The 24,038-nt window shown below is 50.0% G+C and overlaps 2 protein-coding genes across 2 annotated transcripts in view; one reads left to right on the top strand and one right to left on the bottom strand.

Annotated features, from left to right (window-relative positions):
• The window catches only part of SLA (Src like adaptor), an 83,712-nt gene extending 67,887 nt beyond the window's left edge, over positions 1–15,825 (bottom strand). Inside the window, exon 1 of the mRNA XM_060287387.2 lies at positions 15,550–15,825. The gene's annotated coding sequence lies outside the window, so the exon portion shown is untranslated. The remainder of the gene's footprint in view (positions 1–15,549) is intronic.
• Positions 1–22,970, top strand: part of TG (thyroglobulin) — a 241,822-nt gene extending 218,852 nt beyond the window's left edge. Inside the window, exons 44-48 of the mRNA XM_030875854.2 lie at positions 2,330–2,511; positions 4,586–4,693; positions 20,471–20,605; positions 21,745–21,935; positions 22,834–22,970. Coding sequence (XP_030731714.2) covers positions 2,330–2,511; positions 4,586–4,693; positions 20,471–20,605; positions 21,745–21,935; positions 22,834–22,952 — 735 coding nt within the window. The 3' untranslated portion in view covers positions 22,953–22,970. The remainder of the gene's footprint in view (positions 1–2,329; positions 2,512–4,585; positions 4,694–20,470; positions 20,606–21,744; positions 21,936–22,833) is intronic.
• The last annotated feature ends 1,068 nt before the right edge of the window (positions 22,971–24,038 follow it).

The raw sequence follows: 24,038 nt of genomic DNA on the forward strand, positions 1-24,038 counted from the left end.
GGGGCCCCTGCCTGCGCCTGGGACAGGGCAATAGTACTCGCTCACCGCTACTGACCATGTGTGCCCAGAGCTGTGCTAAGCCCCTTATATGCAGGTTTCACTGGAATTTGGCAATGATTCTATGCAACTGCCCACCTCATATGGTGATCTTGATACTCCAGTGAAATACACATGCTAAATGTTTAGCAATGATTGGAGTTATGCGAATGGTGACTAATATAATTTTTGTGATAAAATATTCCAAAAACTCAGAAAATAACAGGGAATAACATAATGCAGGTTTCCCCCTAAACTATTAGTAGGCTGTGAAGTCAATTAAGTAGATTTCAGGCAGGCATTTTTGAATAGACTAGATTAGACTAGAATAGAATAGAATGGAAACTATCAGATATATCATGTATGTTAACAGCAATGAGTATGAATGTTGTTCGTGAACATTACTACAGGCATTGAGGGTGAGTGTGTGTGTGTGAATTCTGCATGTGTAAAATGTCTTTTTTATTATAGATCATGGTCAGAAATATTTGATATAAAAAAACACTGATAAAAGAAACATCACTATTCAGATTTAACAGATATTAATATTTTGCCACATTTGCTTCAGATCTTTTTCCAAGAAATAACCCGTTATAGATAGATAACAAAGATAGATAGATAGAATATAGGTAGAATTCAAATGAAGCCCTTTTTGCACACCTCTCTCTGTCTCCTTTCCTCATCTCTCCTGAAGCTGGTGTGTGGCCACCAGCAGACGTGCCTCTGATCAGTGATTCCAGCCACTGGTCCAGCCTCTTGGTGAGCCAGGCTGAAGGCAGTCCAACCCAGAACCCCAGGATGTGCTGAAAGAGTGTCTCGGACGGAAGGGGTCACTTACTGATCATACCCACTCCTTGAATTCTAATCACAGTTCCTGTGTGCTTGGTAATGTTTAGAAAAACAATTTAAACATGTCAGGATATCCTGATAAGCACATGTCAGTGTTGAAATAAGAGCCTAGAAATATGTAAACACACATCCTAGGACCGTACAAGGGCCGAGGGGTCTGGATCTCCGACACCAGAGCTGCGTCACTGATACTCCCTCCCCACCCCTTGTCTTCAGAAATGAGGAAACTGAGTCCTGAGGGGATGACATGGCCTCCCCAGACTCTCCCAGGCAGACAGGATAAGAAAGGAAGGAAGGGGGAGGAGGAGGACAAATACCACATGATTTCACTCATATGGGAAACAAACAAATGAACAAACCAAACCAAGCAAAAATCAACACGTAGCTACAGATAGTGGTGACCGGGGCAGGAGGGTTGGGGCGAGGGCAGAATGGGTAAAAGGGATTAACTTCAGTTTCATTTACTGACTCAAGTGTGCGTGACCAGATGGAAACTGAACCTTTGGTGTTGAGTGTGCTGTAGGGTACACAGAAGTAGGAACGGAATGTTGGACACATCAAACTTATATAATGTCATAAGCCAATGTTACCTCGATTTAAAAATAAATCTTAAAAAGAAGAGAGAAAAAAGAGACTGAGGAAGAAAGAAAAAGGAGGAAAGAAGGAAGGAAGGAAAGGAGGGAGGGGGGGAGAAAGAGTTATCTCCATCTGGACACACATCCCACAGAGCTCCCTGCCTTCCCTGCCCATCCTATATAAAACAGCCCTGCCCCATCCCTTCACCCTGCTCTGTTTCTCTTCATAGCGCCTGTCCCGGATGAACTGCACAACTCGTTGCTTATTTTCCGTCTCCACCCACTAGAACGCAAGGCCCTCGAGAGCAGAGAGCTTGATGAGCGTGTTCAGGGCTGTTTCCCAGGCCTAGCAAGCCGCTGGCCCTGGACCAAGAGTGTGTCTATCAGTAGGAAAGGGTACAGGCAGTGTCCCTACGTTGAATGCTTGAGTCAGTGAATGCGACTGAAGTTAGCTCTCCTAACAAAACCAGGTGACAAGCTGGCTGAGAACCAAGTGCACGAGCACGCGTGAGACCTGTGATCAGCCTGCGACAAAGACTTGTGTTCAGTGAGCACTTATTAGGCACCAGGCGCCATTTTCAGGGCTTCACATGTATGAACCCTTTTAACCCTCACCGCCACCCTGCTTGGGGGCTCCACTGTGTCCACCTTCAGGCAGGCACAGAGGGGTACAGGTGCTTGTTTAAGGCCACACAGCTGGAAAAGGGCAGAGCTGGGATTTCCACCAGGCAGTCCAGCTCCAGCTCCCACGCACTTCTCGCCGTCTTCCACTGCCTCCGAGAGAGAAAATTCTAGACCAAGGGCTTGAGCTATGCTCAGTCGGGCCTTTCAGAATCTGACTGGGGATTTTCCATATATTTTCTTTTAAGCAATTTGAGGAAAGTCAAGGCCGAACCAGTAGCAAAACAGCCTTTTACCAGGCGCTGCAGAATTCTCTGGGCGGCGAGGCAGCGGACGAGCGCGTGCAGGCTGCGGCGACGTGGTACTACTCCCTGGAGCACCACGCGGATGACTACGCCGCCTTCTCCCGCGCCCTGGAGGCGGCTGCGAGGTGAGCCGCCTGGGCGCGCCGTCATGCCTCCGCCTCCCCCAGGCCGTGGGGATGCTCAGATCCCCCGGGAGGACCGGGGCCTGGTGCTGCTGCTTCATCTGTGTCGGTCATTCAGTCCACAGCGCGGGCTGCCTGCCCGCCAGTGGGAGACACGAGGGTGACCCACCCCTCCCCTCCGTGGTGCTCGCGCGCCGTCAGAGGGTGCCTGCTTGGATATGCCCCGAACCGAGAAGCTGCGCTCAGCTTGTGTGGATGGAGAGCGGGCGGGGGGAAGTCCAGCAGAGAGGACCCCACCTCCAGCCCAGTACCTGGACCCCTGCTGCCCTTGAGAACAGCGCGAGGAGAGCTCCAAGGGTGGCTAGAGCCCAGGCCTCGTAAGCATCGGTAGTTTTCAAGGCTCCCCCAGGTGACTCTGCTGGGCGGCCAGAGTTCACCTTCCACAGGAAATGGAGGCCTAGACAGGGGAAGGCTTGTGCCTGATGTCACACCCAGAACAGAAGACCCAGGGCTCCTGATGCCGTACATCCCCTTCCCGGGGGTGGGGAGTGCTGTTTCTGCACTCACTGCTTATGCGTCTTGTTGCTCAAGTCCGCTGCTTCAAGCTTCCTTCCCTGGGAAAGTCCGCCCAGGTCCCCCAACCCAAGAGGGGTTAGTGGGTGCCTGCACCCGTCACAGGCTCTGCCGTCCCCAGAATGTCCCTCTCAGCACCGTCAAGAGATGGCCAGGATTCCAGTTCTCTCTGCCTGCAGAGCCCCCTGGGATGAGACCACAGTGGGGACTCCAACTCTCGTGTCACCTTTGAGTTCCTCACGGGCCGCTTGACATGTTCTGTTTCCCTGACAGGCCCCCCTCCAAGCCGGGAGAGTGTGGTCAGGTGGTTTCCGCATCCTGTAACTTCTTTCCCGTCCTCGGGGAGGGAGGTCCACGCTGGCCCTTGCTCATTGTCCCCCGGGACAGAGCCACTGTCAAGGCTCAGAGGCCTCTGCTGAACTTGACTCGGATGTTGAGGCCCACTGTCCTGCTTAGTCATTCCTCCCAGGAGCCTGTGGTTTCCAATCAGAGGTTCACTAGCTCAGAATAAATCTTTCTACCACCCCCTGGCATCTTGGGGACAGGAAGGCTCTAATTTTCCTTCTAGTAGAGAGCTCAGCTTTGAACAAAATAGCCAACACCTATTCCTGGAGGCCCAGCCCCAGACTGGACCTGAAGAACTCACAGATGTCCAAATCCTGGACCCTGAGCAGCTCACAGCCAAGTCGGGACTGGCTTAGATCAATGTTGTAGAAAGAGCTCAGGGCTAGAGTTCAGAAACCTATGTTCATTCTTGCCCCAACTTTGCCTGTAACTGTCTTTGAGGACAATCTGTGAACAAGGGCAAGAGCAGAGGCCTGAAGGAGGGCAGGTAACCAAAAAAGGCTTCACTGAGGAGGTGGACTCCGTTCCTCCCTTAGGCCAGGTCCTTATTCTCTCCTGGCCAGACTGAGGCAGCAGCCTCCATGGGCCTCCCTGCCTCCAGTCTCCTCGGCAAGGTCCATCCACAGTGCTGCCAGGGTGGAACCTTCCACTCCCAGCTGTGACAACCAAAAATGTCCCCCAGACATTGCCAAACGTCTTCTGGAGCGTGGAGGCATCCCAGCTGAGAGCCACTGGTCTAAAGGTGTCATAACCTGAAACGTCCCTGAGGTCTCCATCTTCCTTCAGAATGCACAATTATTTTATGTTCAGCTTCATAGTATATTATATTTATTTTAATATAAAATGTTTTGCTCCCAAGTCTTTGAGTAAAATTGATGTCCTGGGAAGATGTTTGTTCCGTGGGACTCTTGACCCTGCGATGCATCGTATGGACATAGTGTGTGCTCGTGGCCCTCCGTGAAGCAGGCTGGACCATGCGCCAGCAGGGGCGAGAGGAAAGCTGGAGGGTGTGAGGAGGGGCGGGGGGTGTTCTCTGCAGGCCTATGCAGAGGGGCTGGCTGGTGGCCCAGGTCCCTTGCCTGGGAGAAGCCTTTACCCGGCACTGTTGTCCATAGAGCTGTGCATAGCTAGACCCCATCCTCTGTCCTCCTCTCACCAGGGACTACTTTATCATCTGTCCTGTGATCGACATGGCCAGACACTGGGCAAGGAGAGCCCAAGGAAACGTCTTCATGTATCACGCTCCTGAAAGCTACGGCCACAGCAGGTAAGGTGGCTGCGTGGCCACAGCGGGTGTTGGCACACAAAGAGAATCTGGCAGAGGGTCCCTGTCACTTCTGTGATCCACAGGCCAGCAGAGAAAAGAAGGCAGGACCATCATACAAGTCCTGGTTCAATGACATGGGACGCGTCACTTAACTTTTCTGAGTCTCAGTTTTATCATCTGAAAAATGGGTAGAATAGTAATCACCACTTTATCTCACAGGCTTGTAGGAAGAGCAAGTCAAATAAAAGATATAGGAAGCAGTTTGGAATTGCAACATCAGGCATTCGTTGACTGACCTGGCTTGGGGGGAGGAGCCATCTTTATTAATCCTACCTGTTTATGTCTCTAAAAACTGAACACTCATCTTAATTTAAGAAAATGACTTTCCAAAGTATAAAAAGATTTCTTTTGCAACAAATGGAGTTTTATTTACCCCTAATTTATATACCCTTCTAACTTCCAGAATAAGTTCAATGTATCTTATAATAAAAGTCTCAAGGGCAATAAAATTATCAAAATGGAAAAGAAAAATAAGAGATACAAGCAAAAGAAAACCAGTGATAAAGGAAGCGGCGACCAGTGGGCCCAGGATGTGATCCTAGTTTCCCGGAAGCCAAAGAAAAGATTGAAAAGTAAAGAAGAAAAGAACAAAGGTTCGGTTTTCATAGCGCCATCAGCTAAACAAAGGAACAGAGAGGAGTGGTGTCATAAGGCATATTTGGTCTCGGCCAGTGGGAGGCAAAGCAACGTGTGTCGCTGGGGCACAAGGTTTCCAGGGCATTGGAGGGAGGACTGTGAGGCCGCGTGTTCTACTTCTTCATGACCTTACAGTCCTGAGCTCTTCACCTGTGCTGGAAAACCCCAGATCCCTCCAGTGCTGGGCCAGTAACTTCCCACATAATCTGATGTGATTCCCACAAATTACATCAGATTAGCCACTTCACATTGGAGCTCCTTTGGTAACAGAATGTCAGGGGGTCAGGTGTCACAAGAGGCCAGAGTGTGTTGCTTCATCTCATACGAGAGTATGAAGCAAGGACATATGGAGCAAGGACATCCATCGCCCATGTCCATGGTCTGTTACTGAGTGTAAGAAAGTCAACTTTTTTGGGGGGCTGTGTTGGGTCTTCGTTGCTGCGTGTGGACTTTCTCTAGTTCAGGTGAGCAGGGGCCACTCTTCGTTGCGGTGCGCAGGCTTCTCATTGCGGTGGCTCCTCTTATTGCGGAGCACGGGCTCTAGGCCTGTGGGGTTCAGTAGTTGCAGCGCACGGGCTCAGTAGTTGCAGCACGCAGGCCCTAGAGTGCACGAGCTTCAGTAGTTGCAGCACATGGGCCCAGTAGTTGTGGCTCATGGGCTCTAGAGCACAGGCTCAGTAGCTGTGGTGCACAGGCTTAGTTGCTCTGCGGCATGTGGGATCTTCGCAGACCAGGGATCGAACCTGTGTCTCCTGCATTGGCAGGTGGATTCTTAACCACAGCGCCACCAGGGAAGTCCCGAAAGTGAACTTTAGAGCTGAAGGATGAGCTCCACTACTAGCCAGCTGTGCAGCCTTAGGCAGGCTCCTTTGCCTCTCTGATCCTCAGTTTCCTCATCTACAAAATGAGGCTAATGGTTTCCTCTCACTGAGTTGGTGTGAATAATATCTGGATTATAAATTATCCCTCTCTAACCTGTGTTGCTTTGCACCAGCATCAAGGGACGTCTTACAACCATACACGATTTCTTATTATAATTGGCAACATCCCTATAGTAGGTTGAACAATGGTCGCCTGAAGATACCAGGTCCTAACCTCTGAAATCTGTAAATGTTCCCTTATAAGGAAAAGGGGTCCCGCAGATGTGATTAGGTTAGGGATCTTGACGTGGGAAAACTATCCTGAATTATCCCAGTGGGTCCTAAGTGCATTCACAAGTGTCCTTATAAGAGAGAGCAGAGAGAGATTTCGTACACATAGAAGAGGAGGCAACGTGACCACAGAGGCAGAGATTGGAGTGATGTACCCACAAGCAAGAAATGCTAGCACCCACCAGAGCTGGAGGAAAGAGGAGTGGCTTCTTCCCTAGAGCCTCCAGAGGGGGCCTGGCCCTGCCCACACCTGGAGTTTGGCTCAGTGAAACCGGTTTTGGACTCCTGGTCTCCAGAACTGTGAGACAGTAAATTTCTGTTGCTATAAAGTCATGAAAGTTTGTGGTAATTTGTTACAGGAGCCATGAGAAACTAATACAGGCCCGCAAACATTCTAGTTTTCCTAAACAAGCACTCGTTACCTGGTTTCCCCCAACAGGTTATTCCATTCATAACACTTCACGGAACATCCATCTTTGTGAGGCCAGCGGTGTTGGAAAGAGCATCTCTGTGTTACGGATAAAGAGTCTGAGGTCCAAGAAGTTCCACGTGATTTCCCCAAGGACAAGCAGCCATTAGTTATAGAGCAGTGACCTACTCATAGCTTCTCTGAGCCCCAGAATTCTCTTTCCACTAAAACACGCAGTCTCTCTGCTTAGAACTGTTTATAATTCCAACTTGATTTACTTCCTAGATTCAAGCAACTGCCTCCAGGTTGTGGGAAGGGAAGTAAATGCCAGGCTAGGGCTCTGGTGAGAAGGCATTCGGGAGAGAAGGAATGGTGAGAAGAGCCGAGGGTTTGGACAGAGATGAAAGGAGGTCTCCTAATCCCGTGGCCACCACGTCCAGGAGGCCAGACCACATCCAGGGAGGCCAGGCGTGGGAAGCCATTCGTGGAGTACTCTGGCACTCCCCAATGCCAGGGCTCTCAGGAGTTCACACCCAGAGCGCGAGTTCTTCCATCTGCTTCTCCACCTTCCCCTCTTTGAAGGCAGAGATGGTAGCAGAAGCCGCGATACTCCTGCAGCAAGTCCATCAAAAGCCTTCAACGTCTGCATACAGCTTGGAACTCCAAAAGTTCCAAGCGGCAAAAAAATAAGAACTGCCCCTGTTATATGAGGACAAAAACGATCAAAACATAACGTAGCAAAAGGATCCATGTGATTCCAGCCAGCATCAGTAATGCTTTGAGCCCCCCTGTATTTGGTTCCTAGGGCCGCTGTAACAGAGTACCACACCCTGGCGGGTTTAGAACAACAGGTAGCGTCTCACCGTTATGGAGGCCAGGAGTCTGAAATCAAGGTGTCGGCACAGCCGCGCTCCCTCTGGAGGCTCTAGAGGACGATCTGCTCCAGGCACCCCACGCCCCAGCTTCTGGAGGCCTCAGGCATTCCGTGGCTTGTAGACAACATCTTTCCACTGTGTGTCTGTGTGCAAATTTCTCCTTTTTATAAGGACACCAGTCAGACTGGATTAAGGCCCACCGCAATGACCTCATTTTAACTTGGTTATCTCTGCAAATACCCTATTCCCAAAGAAGGTCATATTCTGAGGTCCTAGAGGTCAGGGCTCCGATGTATCTTTTAAGGGGGACAGAGTTCAACGCAAAGCACCACCCTTCTCTCTAACATGACAGCCCCGCTGGGGAGGCTCCCGAGGGGCAAGGGTGCAAAGCAGGCTGTCTGGACCTGGGATCAGGGTGGTTCCCGGAGGAGCAACCCTTGAACAGAATCCAAACCACATCCTCAGTCTCTTGTGGCCAGTTTGGGTTTCTCTGTTGCTGAAAAGCATCCTCACGCCCCTCTGGGGACCCACAGACAGGACGCCACTGCGCTGATCAACAGAACCCTCCTTGAAAGGAAGCCACGCCCGTGCGTCAGAACCACACAAAGTGCCTCCCGGGTCACCTCAGGGCCTAGAGACCCTCCTGGCACAGAGGAGGCGTAGTAGGTGCTCAGGAAATCATGCTGAAGGACAGAAGCTGATCCAACTACCTCAGTTGACAGGTGGGAAAGGGTCTCTTCCACTCTAGTTTACAGGCTCCTTGGGGCTCGGTTTTACTATCTGCAAAATGGGAGTGAGGAGGTGGGACAGGTCAGGAGTAGTGATTCTTCACTGGGCTCTGTGGACCCGGGGGAGAAGGAGAGCGAGATGGAGGGTCCGAGCTTCCCAGCCCCTTTCTCTCTACTTCATAACTGAGCTTCAATTAAAATTTCAAGGTCATTCAGTTTACAGAGATATGAAAAATGTCTGGGCTCAGTCACCTCTCAGACACCTTCTGACTCTGACATTTTATCAGTTTGGGAGGAAAGAGACACTCAGAGCCACTGAAACATTTTACAGGCAGAGATGTTGCCAACTGTACAAAGGCAGAAAGTGTCCTGGGTAGAGCAGCGACTCTGGGCCGACTGCCTCGTTAGAAACCCATCTTGACGCTTCTTAGCTCAGGGACCTAAGGCGAGTCACTTAACCTCCTTGGTGACAGTTTCTTCAACTGAAAATGGGAAGAAGAATAATTGTACCTACTTCAGAGGGTTATTGTGATGATCTGTGTATAGAACAGGACCTGGCAAACAGAAAATGGTAAGAGTGTCTCATTATTCTTGTCCATCAGAACACGTGCTTGATATCGTTCTGGGCATATATCATCTCTCCCCACCACGACCATAGTATGGTGCCGTCTATGTAGTAGGTACTTGAGTCAATGAATGAATCATAGAAACTAACCCACTTAATTGTTGGCAAGTTTATCTTTTCTGCTCGAAAAGACATCTCTCTCACTCTGCCCTGGAGCTGTCACACTCTCATTTATTTCTGGCTAAAATCTACAGACTTAAAATATATGCGCGCCTTCTGGTTTCAGCCATCTGTCTGTGAGCATATATTAGCCTTCCTGGCACAGCTAGTGAACAAAACACAATAAATTACCACTTTCTCGCAGACTCTTGTTAATTGATCACAGCATTGCATGCTCACCTGGATTATGTAGATGAGATTTGCATCTCTGAAATTGAGGGCCAACTTTTGTGAGGAAAGAATAAGTGTAATGGATGGGGGAGGAGACAAAAAAAGGAAAATCTACAGTGTGAGAAGAAGGTGCAATTTTAAGATCCAGATTCAAAGAATCATAGACTATGTAAGATGATTTCATCCAAGTCATTTTACAGATAAAGAAACAAACGCCCAGAGAAGACTGGAATTATGTCCCAGTCCCAGAGTCAGTAAGCGGCAGTCTGGACTCAAACCCTGCCTCCTGCCCTTCCTCCAGTTTTCTTTCAATTGCACCCACTTCAACCCAAAGCCTCTGAGTGCCTGCCATGGCTAGGTCCACCTGCTAGCTGTGCGACTTTGGACAAGTTGCTTAACGTCTCTGAGCCTCCATGCATCTTTATCTATCCAAGGGGAGAGTAATAGTGCATGTCCCACAGGGCTGCTGGAAGGGTTCAGGGGTGCAGTGTCTGCATCTAGGGTGTGTTTGTGGGTGTGTGTATGTGTTTGTACACACCACAATGCCTGGCAGCTTTGCTCACCAAGACTATTGACACGAGGACAAAACTTAGCAGTTTTCTTTTGCTCAGTTCTGCTCACTGGGGAGACTTTGAGCCAGTTTCCTCCATGACTCCCATCTATAGCCCGCTGTTTCATGAAGAGGGATTTTCAGTGATGACTGTAATCCAGGATTTCTCAACTTGGACGCTGTTGACGTTTCAGGCTGGATAACTCTTTGCCATGGAGGGCTGTCCTGTGCATTCTGTGCTGTTTAGCAGCAACCCTGGCCTCCGCCCATTCAATACCAGAAACACCTTCCCAGTTGTGACCACTGAAAATGTCTCCAGACAAGGCCACTGTCCCTTGGGGCCCAAAATGGTCCTCTGTTGGTAAGCACTGCTGGCATCCCTTAAAACGGGAGTTATCACTAAGACCACCTGGAGAGAGGGTGTGACCCCTTTCCCAGATCTTATTCCTGAATCAACACAAGATCCCTCTGCCGCCAGGTACTGTCCCTGGTCCCACGGACCCTCGGGCAGACCACAGTGCACCACAAACCGGAGCGTCTGGCTCTTCTGTTACAAGCTCACCTGGAAGGCTGGCAGGCTCTCTCCCGTGGTCACACCAGGCAGGACCCTGGCCTGCTGTCCACTCCTAGGTCTGAGGCCGTGGCTGTTCTCTCTCTTGCCCGGCTGTGTCTAGGCGCCACCTCCCACGCTCTGCTGGGACTCTTCCCTCCCTGCCAGTCCCGGCATCGCCATCTTGTTGATGACAGTTGATGTCTTTCTCTCTAACCAGCTCCTCCCATAGGACACTCTCGCCCAAGTGTCTTCCTAGGAGGGACCCACATTGTGTACTCTACCACTCACGAGCCACGGACTCCAAGACCCTGTGGCCAGCCTAGGTTTGGGGAATCCCTCCAGGAGCCAGGCCCCAGCGAGTGTAGAAGGGAGCACTGATGTATTCTCTGACGTTGCCTGTCCTTAGGGGGCTTATCCTGGCTCTGCCTCTCACTTCGAGCCTCTGGCAAGTGACGACCTCTCTGAGCTTTGGTTTCCTCATCCGTAGATGGAGCTAATAATAGTACACTTATAGGAGTGTGTCGGGATCAAATAAGACAAAACACGCAAACGGCCTAGCTAGCTGGCTGGCATAAAGTTGGCACTCAGTAAGTGCTACCAATACTGCTTAATGTCTAATGCTGGGAGAACCCACGTTGGAGTGAACAAGATCCAGGAAGAAAGCAACCACAGAAAAAGTGGTTTTTGCATAGTAGCTCCTGAAAGATCTGCTGTGGCCGCTTCAGAGGGGAGATGGGGACCCATCATCTTAAGATTCCTGGGGGTGGTACCAGTTCATCATTTCCCATGGAAATTCACCTCGGGGCTGTGTGCTAGCCATCATGCTTGAATTATGTGCTGTGTTCAGGTCCTTATTCCAAAGTCCTTCACCCCCGGAGTCCTGAGATGTCATTGCCACGTCTCAGCGGTGCAGAGGCACTTTAGAGAGATGAGACTTGACCTTGAATGGGCAGTGGGGTAGGGCTCTTGGGATTAAACACCTACCCAGGCTCCGTGTAGAATGTTGGACCAGTCTTTAATTTTGGGAAAAGCAGTTCAGTGTAGTGAAAGAACACATCCTTGGAGGTTAAACCAACTAGGGTGTTAATCCCATTTCTTCCATTTGTCAGCTGTCTGCGTTTGAGCAAGTTCCTTCACCTTAGTTTCCTCACCTAGAAAATAGGTGTAGTTACATCTGCTTCATAGTGTGAAGATTCAAATCAATGTACATTAAATACTTGGCATGTTGTAGATGGCCAATATTTGGATTATTTTCCTTTTAAGAAAAATAAGGTTCTGAGAAGAAAAATTATCAGAATGACTAAAGAGGCAGTAATGTTCCTCCTTCACAAGTTGTCCCAACCCTGGAAAAACAAAGACATCAATTCCAGGCTCAAGATATTTTGTACACCACTGCATTGGCATTCTAGATGTTTCTGTGCATTCCAGGGGCCTTTAACATTCCAGACTCCAAATATTATGTTTTTACTTGACTGTCTTGGTGAATTAGTTGGAATTAGCAAACCAAAGCAACTATTAAGTGGTTGAATTCTTGAACTGGGTCCATTGGCCTGGCTACATCCTGTGTGATTAACAAGATTATTTCCCAGTAAAGATGGAAGTAAATCATTTTCTGAGACTGAAGTCAAATTCATGATGTATAAGGGCTTGTGCTATATATCCTCTTCAACACTGATTCGACAAATAATTACTGTCTTCTCTGCCCCAGACTCTCTGAGATGGAGATCCTAGAGGTGGAGCAGCTGGTAAGACAGAGAAGAGCTACCATCTTGGGACTAACACTGTAGTCAGAGGGGTGGGCTGATGAGGGTCTAGGGCTAGGGTGCAAAGAACAGACAATACACAAATAAATATGTAGAGTAAATTCAGATAACTGCCCTAGGAAGGAGAAAGGGAAAGGGATTGACATGTTTGAGGATAAAGACGGACAGAGAGCTGGAGTTTATTGAAGAGGAGCAGAGTAGCTGGAGATATGGGGAAAAAAGACAGGGTCTTGCAGTTCACATAAGAGTTTGTAAGCTGTGGCAAGCAAAGAGATAGTATTTTATCTGAGTATGATGGAAAGTCATTGGGGATTTTTAAGACAGGTTATATAGAATGCACCTTGGTCTTTTCTCTCACACTCAGAACACAACTCACTAAAAACCAGATTTTTAATTGAATGTAGAATAGAAACCCTGTTATCCAATATGATGGTCATTTAGTTAATCAAAAAAATCAATTAAAGTGGGAACTTATGACTAATGAATATGCCTTAAACATTTAATTTTCACTCTAAACGTACAAACGTGCATTTACTTGCCATTCTTCTCATGCAGGGTCAAAAGTTTGAGTAGGAAAATGTGGTTTGGAGTTCTCCCTTTGAAATTTGTGCAAACCCATAACCATAATGCAAGTGGATGTCCACTTCTGGTTTCTTGAAAGTGGGGCATCCACGTGATATGTAATGCATTTAATTCAGCTCTGTACTTACAAGAAGAACTATTACTGGCACAGACCGGTCAGTGCTGAACACAGTTGGTTCTTGGTAAACATCTAACTTCGTGGTGAGAGTAGATGTGTTGGACCAGGAAAGTTCAGCCTTTTCTGAGCAACAGTTGTTACACCTCATATAGAGAATAAAATGTCCAGGTTAATCCAGCAAGTCCTCTGAAAGCTTCGCCTGATTTGCCAAACCATATATCATCCCGCTGTGCTGGGCTTTAGGGAGTTACGGAAATACTGCAAGTATTTCATCTGGGGCCGGGGATGGGGTTGAATTATTTAAAGTATTGCTTAGAGAATCTCTTTGTAAAATGCGGGCCAAAGCATATAATTACTTCTCGATTAATTCCTAGGCAGAATCTGAACTTTTGCATATTAGATTTGCCCAAAGAGAAGTACACTGGTAAGCTCCTATTTGTAAGTTATTTAACAATCCCTCAAAAAAAAAGAAAAGAAAAAATCCTGGGAAGCAGAAGGGCTTTTATTCCTCCATGTTCCCTAATTTCTTTTGGAGGAAGTTATCTAGAGATGCTGGCTAAAGATTAAAAAAAGGAGTATATTTTATGGGGATGAGGTCAGCAAGCCTCCTCTTTCGGACAGAACAACAAGGATAGAAGTCTCTGGAACAGCAGACTCTCAAATCAATCCAGTGAGATGGGCTGGAGCAACAGACCCCAGCCAAAAGCCTCTTCAAGCCCTGGAAGGTAAACATGTGGCCTGTTTATGTCAAGAAAGATCCTACCCAGTCCCTCTCCGCACCCTGATCCCCAGCTCGGGTCACTGTGTCAGCAGGGCCCAGTGTCAAGTGCGTTCCTCTGGGGGCACCATCTCAGTCGTGCTCCCTAACGAGCCCCAGTGTCCACACGTGATGCCTCTCTTATACTGGAAGCAGAGCTCAGGTCAGGAGCTTGTACATGAATAGTCTCTGAAAGGTGGCTTTGGCTTTTGACTTGCTGGAATGCAGGATGACTGACAGGTAAGGTCAGGGGACAATCTGTAAAAAGAAGCAAACTTCTATCTCTCCTGGATAACTGCAGCCACCCTGTGATTTCTCAGTTCTAAGCTTTCTTCCCAGCCCCCTCTGGCAATCGTTCCGAAAGAGATGCAGCCTGTGACTGGCTTGTGTAGAAACCACCAATGTCCTCTATACCTTAAGATGTGGCCCTCAGTTCCTTCTGGCCTCAGTTCTCATGCCTTCCACAGGACCGGAGCCTAAAGACCTTAGCGAGCATGTGCTTGAGCGGTTCCCAAACTTTTGATTTTCCTGGATCAGGAAAAACTCCAATTTCATTTTTCAGCGTGATGCACTTCTCACAATACATGAGGCCCAGAGCGCTGGAGAATCCGTCACCTGCCGCCACAGCTCCCCGTCCTGCCTCCACCCCTCTGTGTCAGGCCACACCTCCCACCCCGTCGTCCGTACAAAGCGCAGAACCCAGTCTGTGATTCACACACCCCGAGTCTCTGCCCGGACACCCGTCCACACTTCACCCACCCCTAGAGACCTCCACTCACGTTTCAAGGCACAAATCAACCATAATTTCTCCTTTCTGACTTTCTACGAACTCCTCGCCATTCCCCTGCCTGAAACAAGTAATATTGCTTTTCTCTCTCTTTTTATGAAGTTTGTAATAGATATCATTTGATATCTATTTATCCATCATGCAACCCACAGAATTTTATTTTTTTAATGTTGGCTTCTTTGCATTTCCTGTCAGACTGTGAGCTCCCTGATGGATGGCAGGCTTATGCCTCTTTTCCCCCAGCACCTATTCAGAGCATGGTGCACAGTAGGCATTTGGCAAATATGACTCAAGTGCAGTCCTGCCATGATAGGCAGTGTCTTGCCACTGTCCTCACTGAACTGTATTCACATCCTGAAACCGAAGCGCACACTCAGGTGTCCCCCGGGCTGTGTGACCGCTCAGTTTCCCCACCCTCTGGCTAAATGTACCGTCACCAACACCAGCAACAGTAGCTCTTGCCTGGATGGTAATTTGTAGCTTTTAGAGAGATTTCCACCCACCATCAGTCTGTGAGCATCTGGTAATGCCACAGGGGAGGCTGAACAGGGATGATCAGACCCATTTCACAGGTAGAGTAGCTGAGAGTCAGTGGGGTTTGAGCCAAGCTCACCCAGCCTGGGCAGGGAGCTTTCCTAGACCCCATGTCCACATGGGACGATGGGAAGATCCAGACCTGGTCTGAGATAGGATGCGTGACTATCAGGTTAGGGAAGGATGATGGGAAGATTATTATCAAAGACAGCAGATGACACCGAAAAGCTAAATAAAAGCAGTGTGGCCATATACCCACATGAGTGCCACAAGTCTGGGTATATGACGTACCAGTGATTACATCCAGCACAGAACCTAGAAACCACATCAACAGGCATGAACCGTTTGCCTCAGCCTGCAGCACTGCAGCCATTGAGCTAGCGAGTTCCTCCTTTTACCTCGTCAGTCCCTGGAGTGTCCTTCCGTGTCCCCCTCTGCCGACGCTGACTCCAAATCCCTCTTCTTCCTCCAGAGGGTCAGGGACTCAGCCCAGACTCCCTGAGGCCTTGGTGCTCCGATCCCATAAGCCCTCTTCCAAGGCTCCCACTGCCTGCCCCTCCTCCAGATGTCTGTCTTCAGCAGCTTGAAATAACTCCAGCATCCTGCTCGGGAGCAAGCAAAGCAGCCATCCTCATGCGCAGCGAGCCCTCAGATGAAACAGATCAGACGCGCTGGAAGGCCAGGCCTTTCCCCAAGGCAGTGCTCTGTCAACTCTGGGTGGCGGGCTGGAGCCAGCTCGCGTGTGCTCCCAGGAGCCGCTGTGCACATCTTTCCCCAGCTTCATGTTCTATGACATCACTTTGGGAGTTTGGCATCGTCTATGGTGGGAGACCGTGGAAACTGGCAAAAGCCAATCATTAAGCGTTTACCATCACACCATCAGCACAGATCTTCTGGAGAACGTGATGAAAACTATGAAGCTTCTCCCAAGGAATATGCACATCCACAGTGTCACGGCATATGTTATACTAATTTCAGGGAACTTGTGGTCCTCTGGAACCCTGTGCCGGACCCTCACGTTAGAGACCCTTATTCCTAAGCTTTCTGACGGTTCTCATGGGGAAACGAAAATAGCAGTGAACACTGGAGCCAGACACTGAGCAAGGGATTTGAAAAATTCTGTTGCTAAACCTCATTCAGTGTTTGGAAGCGTGATTGTGTCACCATTGTACAACCTCAGAGAGGTTGTATGCCTTCCCCAGGATTTCATAGCTTTAAGTGGTGGAGCCAGGATTTGAACGTTGTTCACTGCACCATTGGGAATGCAGCTTTCTTTGGAAGAAACAGTGGAAAAGGCCACTGTGGAAGGCAGGATATGGCCCCTCCAAACATCCACATGCGAATCCCACCCTACCTGCGAATATGTCACCTTACGTAGCAAAGGGTCTTGGCCGATGGGATTAAGATTCAGGACCTGGACGTAGGAAATGATTCAGGATTACCCAGGTGGGCCTGATCGAATTACACGCGTTCCCCAAAGCAGGAGAGGGGCCAGAGGAGAGGGTCAGAGAGATGGGACGAGAGAAGGACTCCACTGACTGTTGATGGCTCTGAGGGTAGAGAAGAAGGACCGTGAACTGTGGCCTCTGGGAACGGCCTTCAGTTTACAGCCCGACAGAACAGGAACTTGGGTCCCTCCCCTCAGGGATCTGAATTCTGTCACACCCCCGATGAGTAGGAAACAGATTGTCCCGCAGCCACTCCCAAAGGAATGAAGCCCGCTGACCGCTTGATTTTGGCCCAATGAGACCCATGCTGGACCTCTGAACTCCAGAGCCTGTGAGATAGTACATGTGTGTTGTTTTAAGCCCCTTAGTTTGTGGCATTTCTTAGGGGGCAGCAGTAGGAAAGGAATAAAGTCACTTTCTCTTCAGGGCCTTCCGAGACGTTTCCCTTCCACACACTGTAGGGGAGGAGCGGGTTCGGGGGGTCGGGGCAGCGGGGGGAGGGGGACCCCTGCGACTCTGGGCTCCCCCGGTTCCTATGCAGCCACTGAGATGCACAGACCTCAGCCAGCCCAGTGGTGGTAGTGGTGCCGGTGGACGACCCTGTGCAACGAGACCAAGAGGACAGCGGGCCTTGGAGTCCAGACCTGGTCCTGGCATCACCGCTGAGTTTCAGGGCCTTGGGAGGAAAATGGCCTCTGGGAGCCTCAGTTTCCTCCAGTGTAAAACTCCATGAATCATTCCAATACCACCTACTCACGGGGCCCTTGAGACAAGCAAGGTGACAGTGATTTGCGAACTACCAAGCGTGGGTATTAGTGAGAGATTTTTTATTGCCCTTCTTACGATGTCTATCTTCCTGGCATGTTTTTGTCCTGTGTTCCTTTTCCTTTTATGGCTCTTAAAACACCACTGAGAATTTGGGGCATTGATACCCAAATTAATGGGTATTGATTTGGTCCTCAGCGCTGCACCCCCAGAGGTAGAGTAGAGACAGACAGGGTTTGGGGTCTGGGAAACAGCTTCCGATCCTGGCTCTCCCGTGTCACTTCACCTTTCTGAGCCTTGGGTCATTGCCTGGAAATGATGCAGATGATACACTTTACTTCCTGGCTGGTCCTGAAAGTTGCTGATCAAAGACCAACCACAGTCCCTGGCACATCTCGGGTGCTCAGGAAACAGTAGCTCCGAACAGGCGCTCAGCAGGGCTGGCCGCAGACTCTGGGCTCTCGTCTGAGCTTGACCAGAGCTGGACAAAGGACTTGGCTCTTCGGGTGCCAGGACCTATAAATTCTGATGCCACTGCCTCTTTCTGCTTCCTGCTCAGGAATGAAGTAAAGCTTACAGCTGCTCTAAGAGGGTCGGGGTCCCTGACAACAGTTGCAAAGAGACATCACCCTTTGGGGCTGTTATTCTCTCCATCCTGACCGAGTGCTGTCCGTCCTGTGTGGCTCACACTGTCTCGTGTTCCTTCTATGATGCCTTCCAGTGGAGGTGGCCGATATTCACACATAATAACCGTAATCACAGTTGTCCCTGGCATTTGTGAAACACTTGTTTTAATAGCTTCCACATGCGATGGCTGCTCTGGTCTGTATCTCACAATGTAGAAACTAAGCCTCAGAGAAGTCAAATGACTCATCCAAAGTTCCACGGGTGACAAGTGACAGAGCGGGGTCTCTGCTGAGTGACTCAGTGGCGTGTCGTTTCTTCTGCGCCGTGCTACTAGTCACATGTACACCTGCTGATAATTCTTATGATGAAAGGAGGAGTTCCAGCTCTCGAGCCCCTCAGAAGTCCCCAGGCTGGGCCAGGTGCCTGGCTTCCAGCTCCAGCCCTGCGCTGGTGGGTCACCTCAGTTCCCAACATGAGCAGGCAAGGGATAGCAGAGAAGGCCCCCTCTTGGCTTGAAATGTTCCCCTTCACATCCCTAATCTTGAGGGTCCCCTTTCCCGTCTCTGGGGGTCATCACAGTGAGTCACCCTGAGCCAGCGTCACACTGTCTATTCACACAACTTTGCATCTTGATTTAGAGTAGTTTAGCCTCTGTACAGATTGCCTTTATCTAGGAGCCACCTGGTCTGAGCCCTTTCCCAGGACAGCTGTCCAATCAGTACATCTGCCCATTATACCAGCGTGGATGAGAGTCACTGGTCGCCTGGCCAGAGACACTGCTGCTACCTTACAGATGGTTGATTACATCCTGAAGTATTTAGAATGATGGACGAGAAAGCAGTGGGCCAGGCCTTTAAGTACCTACTGCATACACACCATCTTATCTCCAGCTTCACAACAACCCTGTGCAGTAGGTATTTTATACCCATTCCATAGATGACGAAGCAGGGAATCAGGGAGGTCAAATAATTTTCGAGAAGTCACACACCTTGAAATTGGAGGAGTCACGACCCGGGGATGGCGCCCCTGGGCCCCTCCAGGCCTTTGGTTAGCATCATGCTCCCTAGCAATGTTCCCGGCCCAACTCTGCTGCTCAAGTTACAGCGTGTCTCTGCGTCAGTCAGGAAACCTCTCTGAACTTCGTCTGTAAGATTAGAGATTGACTCTTGTGATAAATTAGGCCAATTACAAGGTCAGAGAACACAGTCTCCACCCAAGATCGTGCTCATTTCTAACGCCAAGTGCAATTCGGGGGGGTTCCCCAAATCACCCTCCGGTCTGATAATTCACTAGAAAGACTCACAGACCTCACGGGAAGCTGCTGTGTGCGTGGTTGAGGTCGTCACAGGGAAAGGATGCAGATTAAGATCAGACAAAGGAAGAGCGACATAGCGGCGGGCCTGGGGGGTTTCCAAACACGAGCTCTGCTGTCCTCTCCCCATGGAACCAGGAGGGCTCACCCTCTGGGCATTGATGTACGATGCACACAGAGCGGTGCCGACCAGGGGGGCTCCCCCAGACTTGGTGTTCAGAGGTTTGATTGGGACCCCGTTACATAGGCATGATTGACTGCCTGTGTGGTTGGTGTCAGCCTCCAGGCTGACTGTTACCATGTGACCCAAAGCCCCCCACCCTGAGTCACGTGGTTGGTCTTTGGCATGGACGGCCCCTGCGCTGAGACTGCTGAATGAGGCCACATTCACAGAAGGTCCAGCGTGGCCAGCCGCTGCCCTAAACAAAGACACTTGTATCAGGTATGACATGGATTACCTCCCAGACACCAGAGGGCAAAGGCCAGACTTCTCCTTGGGAAAAGCCAGTTTCTCTACTACACAGCTTTAAAGTCCCTCCAGCTTTTCTCCCACTGCTCACTCCCATGGCCCCCTGTACCAGTGCCAGCTCAGTCCATTTAAACCACTCATCTGGCTTCCGAATCTTTATTCCCCCCGTCTGCTGCATATTAGGTATCCAATTCAGCACAGCACATATATTACTGACCAGCTATGTGCCAGGCACTGTGTTAGGGTTGGTTCCATGGATGAATAGCAACCTTGAAGAGCTGGAAAGTATAAGCCATCTATGAACAAGGACTAGCACAGAGAAGGGCTTGAAAATGCAGGCTGTTTCGAAGAAACAGATGTTCAATTGATACTCTAAGTATCATGGTTGGAATGTGGTCAAGAGAACATTCTCTTGGAAAATTGCTTACAAACTTACAGAGGTTGTTTCCAAGGAGTTAAGTGCTCAGCACTGAGTACACTTTAACCTGTAGACTTGCCATGGATCTGCCCCAGTGGGGCCATTGGACTAAGGGCCAAGCAGAATCTCTACTAAACTAAGCACCAAACAGTAATCCTAAACATAAAGAGAGAAAAATCTTCGCTGGGCAAAGAATATTGGGTTTTGGCTCCTTTGGTTATTCCAGCAGTTTATTATTCCTTTAACTTTTGCTCCTTCTTCTTTCTGTGTGTTTTCCCAGCTTGGAATTGCTGGCAGATGTTCGATATGCCTTTGGGCTTCCCTTCTACCCTGCCTACGAGGGGCAGTTTACTCTGGAGGAGAAAAGCCTTTCCCTGAAAATCATGCAGTATTTTTCCAACTTCATCCGATCCGGGTGAGTGGACCACGTGTGCCTGGAGCCTGCCCCGCGCACTCCCTCCCCTCATTCTGAACTCAAAGGCCACACTTTGTGTTGATGGACTCACCCTTTCCTCCCTACCACTGGTCTCCCCGGCTCAGCCTCCCCTTCTAGCCAAAATGACCTTTGCATAGATTAGTCTTAACAAAGAAACATCCCAATCATACACTCCCTTGTTCAGCCACATTTGATGGCTCTAGACCAGACTTTCTCACCCTCGGCACTGTTGACACAGGGCTGGATAAGTCTTTGCGTGGGGCCGTCCTGTGCATTGTAGGCTGTTCAGCAGCATCTCTGGCCTCCACCCATGAGATGCTGGGAGCACCTCACCCCTGTACCAGTTGTGAGAACAAAAATATTTCAGATATTGCCAAATGGCCCCTGGAAAGCAAAATCACCCCAAGTTGAGAACCACTGTCTTAGATGATCAAATGAAGTTACGACACGCGAGACCCTTCCTCGTCTGCCTCTGGCCTCCCCACAAACCTCTATTCTAGCCCAGCTATAGCATACTCACCATTCCCACTTCCAGAACTGGTTCCTGCTCTCCTTTCCACCCTGTCTCCCTTTACACCAGACAAGCAGTGCTCACCTAGCACGGTGCTCAGCCCCCTGGAAACTTCAAAGGGAAGTTGACCTTCAAAAAGAAGGTGGCCAACAGGTTTGCCCAGCTCCTGGCCCACCTTCCTGCACAGGCCTTGGGCAAACAAAGGCATTCCAGACACTGTCTGTGGTGTCCAGATAAAGGACACCAGGACTGAAAGAGACACGGTGACGTCTTGAGCATTCAGAGAGTCAGAGGGCAGCACTAGGTCCTGAGTGACACTGCTGGGTCGCGAGCTCACACCTTTCCTCTTCCAGAAATGGCCCAAGAGCGATGAGTTCGGGCATCTGCAACTTCTGTTGTGTGTAATGCAGCTGTTAAGAGCACAGCCCTGGAATCACATAGGGCAGGTTCAACTCCTGCTGTGACACCTGAAGATGTGTGACGTGGTCCTCAGAGACCACGTGCAAGTGGGAAGTGATCCCAGGTGATGAAAGGAGAGAGCAGTTTCCCTCACGGGGAACTTTCTTGCCTCCTGGGGAACTTTCTTTCTTTCTTCTCATTCCCCTAGAAATCCCAACTACCCACACGAGTTCTCCAGGAAAGCGCCTGGGTTTGCACCCCCCTGGCCTAACTTCGTGCCCCGTGACGGCGCAGAGAGCTACAAGGAGCTCAGCGTCCTGCTGCCCAATCGACAGGGCCTGAAAAAGGCCGACTGTTCCTTCTGGTCCAAGTACATCCGGTCTCTAAAGGCCTCAGCAGGTAGGGATCCAGGGCCACTGGGTTACTGGGATGCCATTGGCATTGCCCCTTCCTGTGAGGAACTCACAGTCTTTGGGGGGGCGGCTTCTCTTTGTCAAGGGCCTCCTGTTCTGATGGGGGATGGGAGGGGCACAGGGAGAAGATACTGGGAGGCCCGGGCTGGGGAGGGCTGGGCGGGTTCAGTAGGGGACCGATGGCAGCATTGGTGTGGGGAAGGAAGGCAGGGTCTTGAACCTCACGCCCGCTGCCCTTGGTGGCTCGGACGAAACATCTTGGAGAGGGCTTCCTAGCCGGGGGAGAAATGGGTATTTCACTGCTTCCTGTTGAAGAGAACTTCCTGTTGCAAAGGTGCTGAGAAGAAGTGAATCATAATGACGGCACGGGGAATATAGAGATCAATGCAGTGCCCTAAGAAGCTTCCAGAAGAGTGGGGGAGTGAGTGACAGAACCCAGCGAATGTCCTTCAGCTTTTTGGGTGCCACGATGGAAGTCTACCCCCAAGCTAGTGAGACCCCCAAAGGAGGGAGGACTCACATCTCCCCGGAAGCCTTCCTGGGGCAGGCGGTGCAGAGCTGAGGTTTTCAGTGTGACAGGAGCTCTTCACCTGGGGAGGGGCAGAGTGTAGCATTCAGCAGGGAAGCGACCTTTTGCCCAATATACAGTTTAGACTCTCAACTCTGCTTTTATCTTCTCAGTTGATGAACCCAAGTCCCTTGTACCCTTAGCATGTCCCTAGAGCCGGGAGGTAAGTCGGGTGCCCCACCCCAGAAATGTCCCTCTGTAGGGCATTAGTAGGGAACTCCCATCAGAGGCTGGGGTCTCTTTGGGCCAAAGGGAAAGAGACGAGGGAGGATGAGTCCTGAGCCAGGTTAGACCAGCCTTGCCTCTCCTGTTCCAGATGCAGCTGAGGATGGGCCGTCAGCAGGGACTGAAGAGGAAGGCCACCCGTTTGCCCCTGGGCTGACAGAAGACCTCCTAGGTCTCCCAGAGTTTGGCTCCAAGACCTACAGCAAGTGACCAGCCCCCGAGATCCACCCCCCCACCCTGCCAGCCTCACCCCAGCTGCCACCCTGGACACCTTATTCTCCAACTTAGCCACTCACTTTCAATAAAGTGTCTACATGCAGAGAAGCAGTGGTGACTCGGCTTTGTTCATTCGAGAACATCCCTGGGAGACGCCAAACTATGTCTTAATAACCCTCCCGAGGTTTGAATCCCAGGCTGCTGTTTCCTCCCAGTAGATGATGAGGGAGCATCCTCTGTACATCAGGCCCTGCTGGCTGCTGGGACGCACGGACCAGGGAATGGGGATTCATCAAGGGCAGACCCCAGAGTGACACAGCCTCACCTGCGTGTTAGGAAGAGCTCTCTGGTGAAGGTTCCAGAATGGAGGTAGGAGACCAACTCGGGCTGGGACAAATCTCTGAGTGAGAAACAGTATGGTCTGGAAGGAGGCCGTGAGGGCAGAGATGGAGGGGAGGTCCAGATCCATGGACTCTTCAGGAAGTAGAATTGGCCTGACTGAGTGTGAGAGGGCAGAGGTGCAAGGATGCAGAATCATCACCCCAGCTATTGGTTGATTTGCATTTCCAGATAAGCACCTGAGTTTACCATTCATCTCCTGAGGGACACATTTATGAAGGCAAATCTTCTGTTTAAAACTTCTTCCTTCCCCACCCCATCCCCATTATACATACACGCAATTAACCCAAAGTCAAAGCAGGTGGAGCCGGTTAACAGTCTGTCATTTACACGGCATGTCATAAAATGCGTTCACACGTCATTTCATTTGAACTCAGACCAAAGTCAGTGAATATTCATATGTTGGGACTATCACCCCCATTTTGCAGCTATGGAAGGCGGAGCTCAGAAAGCCTTATGTTACGCCTAAATTCACACAGGGGCAAAGTGCAGGATCAGAGTTCAACTCAGGTCTCCTGACTTCTCTGTTTCCTCACTCTTCCTGGACTTCACATAAATCTATAGCCACATCATGTGTCCTGTAAAACCTGTTTATATCACTGAAAACCCCAGGTAACCTCTAACCTTCATTATAGGCTTTTTTTTGTTCCATTTAAGTAAACAAAGACCCAACTACAATGC

This window comes from Globicephala melas, chromosome 17 (genome assembly GCF_963455315.2).
Source record: "Globicephala melas chromosome 17, mGloMel1.2, whole genome shotgun sequence".
NCBI classification, from domain to species: domain Eukaryota; kingdom Metazoa; phylum Chordata; class Mammalia; order Artiodactyla; family Delphinidae; genus Globicephala; species Globicephala melas.